Here is a 12385-nt window from a genome sequence, read left to right as displayed (position 1 = left end):
AAAATGCATAGAAAGTAAAATGACATCGTTTTCTAATTGTCGCGAGACTATCGAAGACATGTTCAATATGCTGTCCTCCGTTTTCTGCCGCAAGTTGAAATCGAAGGTGTCTCACAGGGTTACGTTCAGAATGCATTTCCAATGCGTGCCTTCAGTTCAGAGCACTGAGCGCATCATCTTTCAGATAGTCCGACAGACAAACGTCACGCGGATTAAGATCAAGTGATCAGGATCTGGATAGCCAGGCTGTAGGGAAATGACGGCTGATAATTCTAGAATTTCCGAAAAGCCTCTATGGCAGCCGCTTCACTGGATGTGCAATGTTCGTAGGAGCGCCATCTTGCATAGAAATGATCCTACCCACACATGCATGTTGTTCATAGCGCTTACAGTTATCGGTATAAGTAACAGGACTCATCACCTCGAAAAAATACAGCCCTACGATAAACGTGCCGCTTCAGACAGTGATTTTTGAAGAATAAAATGGTACTGGTTGACATCCGTGCGAATTTTCCGTTGCTCATAGTCTGCAATTCTTCGTATTTACTTGTTCTTGGAGATAGGGATGGGCTTCGTCTGTCCACATAATGTTTCATGGCCATTTATTGTCCACTTCCATGCCAGCAAGAAATCCCAGAGCGAACGTTTGGCTTGGAAGGCAACTCCTGAACATGGTTGACTTGGATAGCAATGCAGGATGTTCCTTACGTTTTCATGCAGCATGCTCGCAGGTACTGCCAACGTTCAGGTCATCCCCGTGCACTGCGTGTTAGTACATCACTACTCGACCCTCTTGCAATGCTGTGGCCACATCTTCGACAGACGTCGCATCAACTACTTTCTTCCCTCTGCCTTAGTACACTACAAAAGAACCTGTCTTTTCGACAGACCCTTAGCAGATATCGGAGCAATGTCGTTTTTCACCCCTTTAGTTTCCGGAACTTCTTCAGTGCCACTGGAGCATAGTAATCGTTCTTGTAAAAGAGCTTTAGCAGCAGCGCGAGATTCTTCATGGAGACACTCATGTTGCGCGTCTCGGACGCAAACCGAGGAACATCCAAGCGCTGCGCATCTGTTGGTGCGCATATTCTGACGCTTACAGCGCCATCTGTTGGTCAATTTTTTTTTTTTGTTCCATGACATTTCCCCCCTTCGTCAGTAATGTGCTTTTCAAATCTGACGTTCTTCTGAGGAGTTATTCTCTTTCTACAGCGTTTTGAAACTAGAAGTTTAATTATGTACATCCTGTAAATGAAAAGGCAAGAAAAATGAATATAACTTCTCTACATTTCCAGAGCCTGTGCATTGCCTATGTTGTTAAGAAGTACGATGGATGAATGTTCGAAGGACATGTATGCATGCCCAAAGGAACGTCGTATCGTACTTACCAACACAGGCACTGCAGTATCGGAACTGTTGTTTGCTCTAATACAGTGTGGAGGAACAACTAAAGGGTTTGCAGAGCATTGTTAAGTTTCAAGCAACGTTTCACAAAGATTCTAAAAATTCTGAACCCACCCATAGACAGTAGCCACAGCCTGATGACAGATTAGTAGGTACTGCTTGTCCTCGATGAGCTGACGACACTCGTAGTGGCCGTCAGGAACAACAGGAGGAGTCCCTTGCCCCCACGTTAGGACTGCCGAGAGGAGAGGAACGATGAGGGGAAGGCAGCTTCGGCTGCTTGAAACAGTGCTGGCACCGTTACCCTTAACAATGTGCTTGGTAACACTGCGCGTTTAGGGACAAGTTAACGCCGGCAGTGCACGGAGATAAATTAATATCTTTCAACTAATGGCGATTTTTTCCGTCTGTGGCAGCACTGGTAAAATCGTCAAGTCATCGTGGACAAACAGTATGTATGTTTATATTTTGCACATGTATGGGGCTTCAAACTCCACACTGCCTCTTATTTATTAAACATATTTTGGGATTTGATTAAAACTGATCTGATCCTCATTGACCTCAACTGGCGACACACTACAAATTTTTCTGCTTCCAAAGACAAAATTCTAGTATGTATGTGTGTGTGTGTGTGTGTGTGTGTGTGTGTGTGTATGTGTGTGTGTGTGTGTGTGTGTGTGTGTGGTTTGAGGTTTTCGGGCGCTAAACAGCGTGGTCATCAGCGCCCAAAATTCTAGTGAAGTTAGATCGAGCGAGTGAGGGGTCATAAGTTTTTTGAAATGACACGTTCACTAAAAACCTTATTCAGAAGACGCAAAGGGTTGTTAGCCGTGTGCTCAGTAGCGCCATCTTGTTGAAACCATGAGTAGTTGGTTCTGTCTTCCTTTGGCTTGCCAATGAATTCGTGGATCATTACACAATAACGTTCACTGTTTACGGTGTCTTCAAAAGATGGAAATCCAATAACGCACCATCGCTATATTGCTACCCACATTTCAGTTTTCTGATCAGGCAGTGGCGTTTCAAACACAGGACAAGGATTCTTCATTGACCATGACTGTGACTTTAGCATCGTAATATAATCAGATGGGTGGAAGCAGGCCTCTCCTCCAGAACGTCCACCTGTTCCCACACCCTCCATCAGGTATCCCTCGCTGCCCGATCCGTCTTCCATCTTAACACTTATGCCACCTATTCCCACAACCAGGCCCACTTCACCTTCTCCCGTCTCGACATCAGTGCAACAGCACTGTATCTTGTTTAACAACGTCCGCTCCCTACCCACCAACAAAACCTCCTCATGCACACCCTCACGATCCACCACATGTTTGCTTTCCTCTTAAACGAAACCTTTCTACAGCCCCAGCATGCTTCTCCCTACCTCCTCCACCGCTCCGATAATCCCCTCCCGATAGCATGTGGTGGAGTGGCCATCGGTCACCACCGCCAGATCCCTATTCGGCTTCAACCCCTTCTTCCTGACCCCACAGAACACCTGATCCTTAGTCTCTTCTTCTCCGGCTTCACCGTTACCTGCGTCACCATCTTTGTCCTCCCTAACGCCCCTATTCCTTTTGACTTCCTTACCCACATAGACTGCACCTTCTCCTCCTATGTGAACACCACCGACCTGAACATCCATAGTCGTTCCACCGCCCAGTTATGGCGGTGGCATTGGTTCCTCTCCTCCCTCCAAGGCAACCTTGTTCCCATTCCCCAGCACACCTGCCCTGAATCCAATACCACTCCGGATGTCGTCCTCTCCTCACCCAACCTCCTTGGCCGCATAGTGGTGGACGTCCATGAACCTACTGGTAGTGACCATCTCCCTGTCCTCCTCAACATTTCAGATGGTCATCACCCCCATCCCAATCCTTGCATCGACCCTCCCCTGAAAAACGTCCATGCTTATTACCGTGTCGACTGGGATGCCTACCGGGATATTCTCTCTACCCATGTCGATAGCCACCCCCTCACCTAACACCACCCTAATGATGTTACCCATGCCACCTCCTTTCTCCAGCAGACCTTGTGTGAGGCCATAGAGGCCCATGTCCCTACCATCACCATCCACCCACACCATCCCACTTTACCCCCACAGGCCGTCCCCCTCCTCCATGAATCGCGCCATCTCTATCATGCCTTCCTTCACACGCATGACCTGGACACACTACGATGTCACTGGCAACTACAAAGACATGTCCAGAACTTGCTCGCGGCTAAGAAATGCTGGGACTGGCGACAGACATGCACCTGTCTTAATGTTACACTTCCTATCAACTCGTCCAAGTAGTGGTCAGCCTTCTGCCGCCTTACTGTATCTAACCCCCCCCCCCCCCTACTATCCTCTCCTTCGTGATGACCAACCATTCCCTGACAACCTTAGTAAGGCCAATCACTTTGCCTCCTACTTGTCCAATATCTTTACCCTCCCTGACGATCCCCAGTTCGATTACTCCCTCTTCCCAGATGTCCGTGATCGAACTGACACCTCTGTCCCTTCCCTCGCCCCTGGCTTCCAGTACTTGGACAACATTACACCCAACAAACTCAATGCCCCCATCACTACTCAGGATAGATCACTACACTCCACACAACATGCAACTACACTCCCGGTCACGATCGTGTTACCAATTGCCACCTCCGTGAAGCTTCTGCCTCCTTCCTCTCTACCCTGGCCAGACTATACAATGTGGTCTTGTCCACCGGCTGCTACCCCAGCCTGTGGAAAACCTCCCATACCTTGATGTTCCTCAAACCCAACAAACTGCCATCCGTTGTCTCCTCCTATCATCCCATCAACCTTATCTTGGTCTTCAGCAAGGTCCAGGAATCCATCCTTACCTGACGCATCCACCAGCACTGCCTCCTTCCCATTACCCAGTGTGGCTTTCGAGCTTTCTTCTCTATCGATGACCTTCTCCTTCACCTCACTCATCTCCTCTCTGAACAGCTCAACTCCCATCGCTCTGCCATCTTCCTCTCCTTCGACCTTGATCGCGCCTATCGCTGTGTGTGGCATTCCGGTCTCCTGTTCAAGCTCCAAACCTTCGCCCTTCCTATCAACTACGCCCGTCTCATCGGGTCCTTTCTTTCCCAACGTCTTTCCTATGTCACCAGCCATAACATGGATTCCTACACCTTCTGCCCCTCCGCCGGTGTACCCCAAGGTTCCGTCCTCTCGCCTCTTCTATACCTTTTGTAAATGGTGGACATACCGCTGCCTTCATCCCCCATCCACCTTTTCCATTACGCCATGACACCACTTTCCTTGCCCTTGCCCCCACCCTGCAATGCTCCCAACACCTTCTCCAATCCCATCTTGACTGGTTCACCGCTTGGTGTAACCAGTGGTTGCTCAAGGTCAATCCTTCCAAAACCCAGGCGATCATTGTAGGCAATACCAACCTCTCCTTCCGTCTGCTCGACTTCTATCTCACCATTTATGGCCATTTATTCCGTTCCCGCACCTCCGCGTTTTCCTTGAACGGGTACGGATCCTCTACACCTCCGCCAACTTGATGCCCCTCACCCGCTTGTCTCTCCCATCCTCTCCCACCCCTGTCTGCTGCCGTGCCTGCATCCCCAAATCCCACCTGCTCTCCATCTGTCCACTCTCCATACCCTCGCCCAAGGTGGCTTCCACCAACTCCCCATCCCTGATGGTGCCCTCATCCCCTCCATCTACCCCTCCTACCAACTTCGATCCTCCTCTACCGCACCCTGTGTTTTCTCCCGAGTGCACCCTCTCTCCCTTCTCTCCCTCCTCCCTTCTTCCCTCCCTCCTCCTCTGGGCTTCACCAACCCCCTACCTTCTTTCCTCCCCCTCCCATCTCCTCTGCCACTGGCATCTACACAGTACCCTTTCCCTCCTGCCCCCCTTTTTTCCCCTTCCGGCAGATTCCCAGACTCGCACACGTATCGTGAACTTTCGCGCGCCGGAGATCGTCGCCTAGTGTTTGTGTGTGTCGTCGTGTTCGTGTTCAAGTGTTCCAATCTTACTCGTTTGTGCTCCAATGTTTCCGTGTGCCATCTGTCATCTCTGTGCGTGTCCCCATGTCTGAACATTTTTATTTTGGACACTGCACCCGTGAGCGGCTACATGTGTTTTAATTTTGCATGTCTATGTTTGTATATCCACCCTGTCTGTTATGAGATTGTCTTCTTTTGTATCATTAGCTTTATCTGTGGTCAAAGAGCGGCGTAATGTGCCGCTGCTGGCACACTGTATCAGATGTGAAATTAATAATAAAGAAAAAAAAAAGCACGCCTCGTCTGTATAGAGGGTGACATCGGGAATATCAATAGTATTCCGCTCAATGAAACATGTAAAAACCATTCGTAGTGCTAACGGATTCGCTTTCCATGAACTACATCTTTCAGTACTTGGACCGCTGTCACTTTAGGCATGAACGACATTTCACTGTTTGCCTGATTGTGTTATGCGTAGTTGCAAGCCCAAAATCTTTTTCTTGTGCCATCTTGCGAAATGATTTTGCTGGGCTTTGCTGCATAGAGCCAGACATATCTAACAACTTCTGTTCGTTTACTTAAAGTCGTCTTCCAGCTCGTTCAGCGTCTATCACTGATCGTGCTTCTCGAAATATCTCAACTAGTGACGAACAGCATTATGACGAGGTACAGTTCTTTCAAAAAATTTTTCAGTAAATGTCTCGTGCACTAAATCCGTGTATTTAAAGCCTTGTCGAAAACATGTTCAACAAAGAAAGGAAATACGTTCCTCAGTTGAAAGTAGCATAACTAAAAAAAATCAAACATCTGAACCCTACATTCACGTCCAGTAGTTTTCATTAACTAAACCTAACACTGAAGCAGTTAAACTTTACGCAACAAAAGCAGGAATTAAAAAAACATAACGTATGTATGAAGAAACAATTTTGCCAACTTCTGTTGTGCCAACTTTCTAACACCATCTGGAAAAGCAAGGGAAAAAGTATGTAGTTTGAAACCAACTAGCATCAAAAATGCCTGGGCAGAAGGGGGCACCAACCCATTCTGAATCATCCCGTTCCGTCCCAACAGTATGTTACAGGTTAACAACTCTTATGGAGCTTAATAACTACTACGTAAGTAACGTATAGCGAATGTCATGTACATTAAGATTTTATATGTCATTTATGGCCTACAATTAACGGCTTATCTTGCTTTGAAATTCGGCAGAGGTTATAAAAACACAACTAGAAACGTGAAGGACGACCGTTCACAATGGAGTTGCGCACCAAACTAAGTCAAAATGGTCGTCACACCTTCCCTTTCGTTCAGAGACATACACTACTGGCCATTAAAATTGCTACACCGAGAAGAAATGCAGATGATAAATGAGTATTCATTAGACAAATATATTATACTAGAACTGACATGTGATTACATTTTCACGCAATTTGCGTGCATATATCCTAACGGCTTTGATACGCCTGGACATTGAGTCAAATAGAGCTCGGATGGCGTGTACAGGTACAGCTGCCCATGCAGCTTCAACACTATAACACTATACCACAGTTCATCAAGAGGTGTGACTGGCGTATTGTGACGAACCAGTTGCTCGGCCACCAGTGACCAGACGTTTTCAGTTGGTGAGAGATCTGGAGAGTGTTCTGGCCAGGGCAGCAGTCGAACATTTTCTGTATCCAGAAAAGCCCGTACAGGACCTGCATCATGCGGTCGTGCATTATCCTGCTGAAATGTAGGGTTTCGCAGGGGTCGAATGAAGGGTAGAGCTAAGGGTCGTAACAAATCTGAAATGTAACGTCCACTGTTCAAAGTGCCGTCAATGCGAACAAGAGGTGACCGAGACGTGTAACCATTGGCACCCCATACCATCACGCCAGGTGATACGCCAGTACGGCGATCACGAATACACGCTTCCTATGTGCGTTCACCGCGAGGTCGCCAAACACAGATGCGACCATCATGATGCTCTAAACCAAACTGGATTCATCCGAAAAAAATGACGTTTTGCCATTCGTGCACCCAGGTTCGTCGTTGAGTACACCATCGCAGGCGCTCCTGTCTGTGATGCAGCGTCAAGGGTTACCGCAGCCACGGTCTCCGCGCTGATAGTCCATGCTGCTGCAAACGTCGTCGAACTGTTCGCGCAGATGGTTGTTGTCATGCAAACGTCCCCATCTGTTGCCTCAGGGATCGAGACGTGGCTGCACGATCCGTTACAGCCATGCGGATAAGATGCCTGTCATCTCGACTGCTAGTGGTACGAGGCCGTTGGGATTCAGCACGGCGTTCCGTATTAACCTCCTGAACCCACCGATTCCATATTCTACTAAGAGTCATTGGATCGCGATGTCGCGATACGATAAACCGCAATCGCGATAGGCTACAATCCGACCTTTATCAAAGTCGGAAACGTGATGGTACGCATCTCTTCTCCTTACACGAGGCATCACAACAACGTCTCACCAGGCAACGCCGGTCAACTGCTGTCTGTGTATGAGAAATCGGTTGGAAACTTTCCTCATGTCAGCACGTTGTAGGTGTCGCCACCGGCGCCGACCTTGTGTGAATGCTCTGTAAAGCTTATCATTTGCATATCACAGCATCTTCTTTCTGTCGGTTAAATTTCGCGTCTATAGCACGTCATCTTCGTGCTGTAGCAGTTTTAATGGCCAGTAGTGTAGTTACATGTCACTACAATAGGTCGCAGCGCTCCCCAATTTAGGTAAGGTACAATCTCGTTGTGCCCCGCTGATCTGTTGTGCCACGAGGCTGAAGCAGTGACTCGGTTGTGGGTGCAGAGGAGGAGAAGGCGTACCGCGCCAAGGACCGGGAGGAGTCTGAGGCGATGCGGCGGCGCGTCGCCAGCTCGCCGGCGCTGCCGCTGACGACGCAGCGCGCCTCCTACCGCAAGCCCACCGCCTTCTTCTCCGAGCGCGTCCTCCGGCCCACCACCTGCAGCTTCACGCCCAACTGTACGCATTCTCTCTCTCTTACTTTGTCTCACACACAAACTTTTTTTTCATTCATTGCTTCAGTCTGCGATTATACAGCACAGATGCTTGAGACTTGAAAAGGTTTCTGGAACCAGATACCTTCATTTGATTAAATACAAGGTACGGCCAAGCTTTCACGAAACATTCCTCACACACAAAGAAAGAAAATACACTCCTGGAAATTGAAATAAGAACACCTTGAATTCATTGTCCCAGGAAGGGGAAACTTTATTGACACGTTCCTGGGGTCAGATACATCACATGATCACACTGACAGAACCACAGGCACATAGACACAGGCAACAGAGCATGCACAATGTCGGCACTAGTACAGTGTATATCCACCTTTCGCAGCAATGCAGGTTGCTATTCTCCCATGGAGGCGATCGTAGAGATGCTGGATGTAGTCCTGTGGAACGGCTTGCCATGCCATTTCCACCTGGCGCCTCAGTTGGACCAGCGTTCGTGCTGGACGTGCAGACCGCGTGAGACGACGCTTCAACCAGTCCCAAACATGCTCAATGGGGGACAGATCCGGAGATCTTGCTGGCCAGGGTAGTTGACTTACACCTTCTAGAGCACGTTGGGTGGCACGGGATACATGCGGACGTGCATTGTCCTGTTGGAACAGCAAGTTCCCTTGCCGGTCTAGGAATGGTAGAACGATGGGTTCGATGACGGTTTGGATGTACCGTGCACTATTCAGTGTCCCCTCGACGATCACCAGAGGTGTACGGCCAGTGTAGGAGATCGCTCCCCACACCATGATGCCGGGTGTTGGCCCTGTGTGCCTCGGTCGTATGCAGTCCTGATTGTGGCGCTCACCTGCACGGCGCCAAACACGCATACGACCATCATTGGCACCAAGGCAGAAGCGACTCTCATCGCTGAAGACGACACGTCTCCATTCGTCCCTCCATTCACGCCTGTCGCGACACCACTGGAGGCGGGCTGCACGATGTTGGGGCGTGAGCGGAAGACGGCCTAACGGTGTGCGGGACCGTAGCCCAGCTTCATGGAGACGGTTGCGAATGGTCCTCGCCGATACCCCAGGAGCAACAGTGTCCCTAATTTGCTGGGAAGTGGCGGTGCGGTCCCCTACGGCACTGCGTAGGATCCTACGGTCTTGGCGTGCATCCGTGCGTCGCTGCGGTCCGGTCCCAGGTCGACGGGCACGTGCACCTTCCGCCGACCACTGGCGACAACATCGATGTACTGTGGAGACCTCACGCCCCACGTGTTGAGCAATTCGGCGGTACGTCCACCCAGCCTCCCGCATGCCCACTATACGCCCTCGCTCAAAGTCCGTCAACTGCACATATGGTTCACGTCCACGCTGTCGCGGCATGCTACCAGTGTTAAAGACTGCGATGGAGCTCCGTATGCCACAGGAAACTGGCTGACACTGAGGGCGGCGGTGCACAAATGCTGCGCAGCTAGCGCCATTTGACGGCCAACACCGCGGTTCCTGGTGTGTCCGCTGTGCCGTGCGTGTGATCATTGCTTGTACAGCCCTCTCGCAGTGTCCGGAGCAAGTATGGTGGGTCTGACACACCGGTGTCAATGTGTTCTTTTTTCCATTTCCAGGAGTGTATGTTATGTGGACATGTGTCCAAAAAGGCTTACTTTCCATGTTACAGCTCATTTTATTACTTCTCTTCAAATCACATTAATCATGGAATGGAAACACACAGCAACAGAATGTACGAGCGTGACTTCAAACACTTTGTTACAGGAAATGTTCAAAATGTCCTCCGTTAGCGAGGATACATGCATCCACCCTCCGGCACATGGAATCCTTGATGCGCTGATGCAGCTCTGGAGAATGGCGTATTGTATCACAGCCGTCCACAATACGAGCATGAATAGTCTCTTCATTTAGTACCGGGGTTGTGTAGACAAGAGCTTTCAAATGCCCCCATAAATGAAAGTCAAAAGGGTTGAGGTCAGGAGAGCGTGGAGGCCATGGAATTGGTCCGCCTCTACCAATCCATTGGGCACCGAATCTGTTGCTGTGAAGCGTACGTACACTTCGACTGAAATGTGCAGGAGCTCCATCGTGCATGAACCACATGTTGTGTCGTACTTGTAAAGGCACATGTTCTAGCAGCACAGGTAGAGTATCCCGTATGAAATCATGATAACGTGCTCCATTGAGCGTAGGTGGAAGAACTTGGCGCCCAATCGAGACATCACCAACAACGCCTGCCCAAACGTTCACAGAAAATCTGTGTTCATGACGTGATTGCACAATTGCGTGCGGATTCTCGTTAGCCCACACATGCTGATTGTGAAAATTTACAATTTGATCTCGTTGGAATGAAGCCTCATCCGTAAAGAGAACATTTGCGCTGAAATGAGGATTAACACATTGTTGGATGAACCATTCGCAGAAGTGAACCCGTGGAGGCCAATCAGCTTCTGATAGTGCCTGCACACGCTGTACATGGTACGGAAACAATTGGTTCTCCCGTAGCAATCTCCATACAGTGACGTGGTCAACGTTACCTTGTACAGCAGCAACTTCTCTGACGCTGACATTAGGGTTATCGTCAACTGCACGAAGAATTGCCTCGTCCATTGCAGGTGTCCTCGTCGTTCTAGGTCTTCCCCAGTCGCGAGTCATAGGCTGGAATGTTCCGTGGTCCCTAAGACGCCGATCAATTGCTTCGAACGTATTCCTGTCGGGACACCTTCGTTCTGGAAATCTGTCTCGATACAAACGTACCGCGCCACGGCTATTGCCCGATTCTAATCCATACATCAAATGGGCATCTGCCAACTCTGCATTTGTAAACATTGCACTGACTGCAAAACCACGTTCGTGATGAACACAAACTTGTTGATGCTACGTAATGATGTGCTTGATGGTAGTACTGTAGAGCAATGAGTCGCATGCCAACACAAGCACCGAAGTCAACATTACCTTCCTTCAATTGGGCCAACTCGCGGTGAATCGAGGAAGTACAGTACATAGTGACGAAACTAAAATGAGCTCTAACATGGAAATTAAGCGTTTCCGGACACATGTCCACATAACATCTTTTCTTTATTTGTATGTGAGGAATGTTTCCTGAAAGTTTGGCCGTACCTTTTTGTAACACCCTGTATATCGCCTTATAAATTCGTAGGAAACAAAATAATACTTTGTTCACGAAGTTAGAACAAATTTCAAACTAACTATTAATTTTTTTTAAAATTATTAATATGTAACACTCGATCATGTCGTTTTTGTATCAGGGTTAAATGGGCACAAACGAAAGGCATAGATGGCCAGCTGGCAAAACACTTTAAAAACAGAGAGGAAATCGTATGTAAAAGGTGTCCAATAATCTTTACATGTTTTTGGTGAACTAATTGCTACAGGTAACTTTTGTAGACAACAGTGTAGGAAATCACAAAAGTCGTTCCTCATTGCCTAAACCCAAACAGGAACTTGAGCCCATTGCAGTTTTTGAATCACAAAAGGTTTTTGTTTTCGCTCTAGAATTTTACTTGGAATCTGTAGAACCACTTCCGACCTTATTAATAGCAATTTGAAGTCTTCTCCTCACCTTCCTTTAGTAAAACCGATATTAGGAACGTTAGACGGCCGAAACTGGTACATAAACAAAGTTTTGCAGGTTGGTGAACTATCCTGAAGATGGTACACTATGCGATCAAAAGTATCCGGACACCCCCAAAAATATATGTTTTTCATATTAAGTTCATTGTGCGGCCACATAGTGCCAGGTACTCCATATGAGCGACCACACTAGTCATTAAACATCGTGAGACAGCTGAATGGGGCGCTCCGCGGAACTCACGGACTTCGAACGTGGTCAGGTGATTGGGTGTCACTTGTGTCATAAATCCGTACGCGAGATTTCCACACTCCTACACATCCCTAGGTCCACTGTTTCCGATGTGTTAGTGAAGTGGAAACGTGAAGGGACATGTACAGCACAGAAGCGAACAGGCCGACCTCGTCGGTTGACTGACAGAGACCACCGACAGTTGACGAGGGTTGTAATGTG

At 48.5% G+C, this 12385-nt stretch overlaps 1 protein-coding gene across 1 annotated transcript in view; it reads left to right on the top strand.

Annotated features, from left to right (window-relative positions):
- The window catches only part of LOC126356188 (uncharacterized), a 102888-nt gene that overhangs the window by 75150 nt on the left and 15353 nt on the right, over window positions 1–12385 (top strand). The window contains exon 4 of the mRNA XM_050006969.1: window positions 8175–8348. Within this exon, the coding sequence (XP_049862926.1) occupies window positions 8175–8348 (174 nt within the window). The remainder of the gene's footprint in view (window positions 1–8174; window positions 8349–12385) is intronic.

Source organism: Schistocerca gregaria, chromosome 3, assembly GCF_023897955.1.
Source record: "Schistocerca gregaria isolate iqSchGreg1 chromosome 3, iqSchGreg1.2, whole genome shotgun sequence".
Classification (NCBI taxonomy): domain Eukaryota; kingdom Metazoa; phylum Arthropoda; class Insecta; order Orthoptera; family Acrididae; genus Schistocerca; species Schistocerca gregaria.
This window is presented reverse-complemented; position numbering and strand designations above follow the sequence as displayed.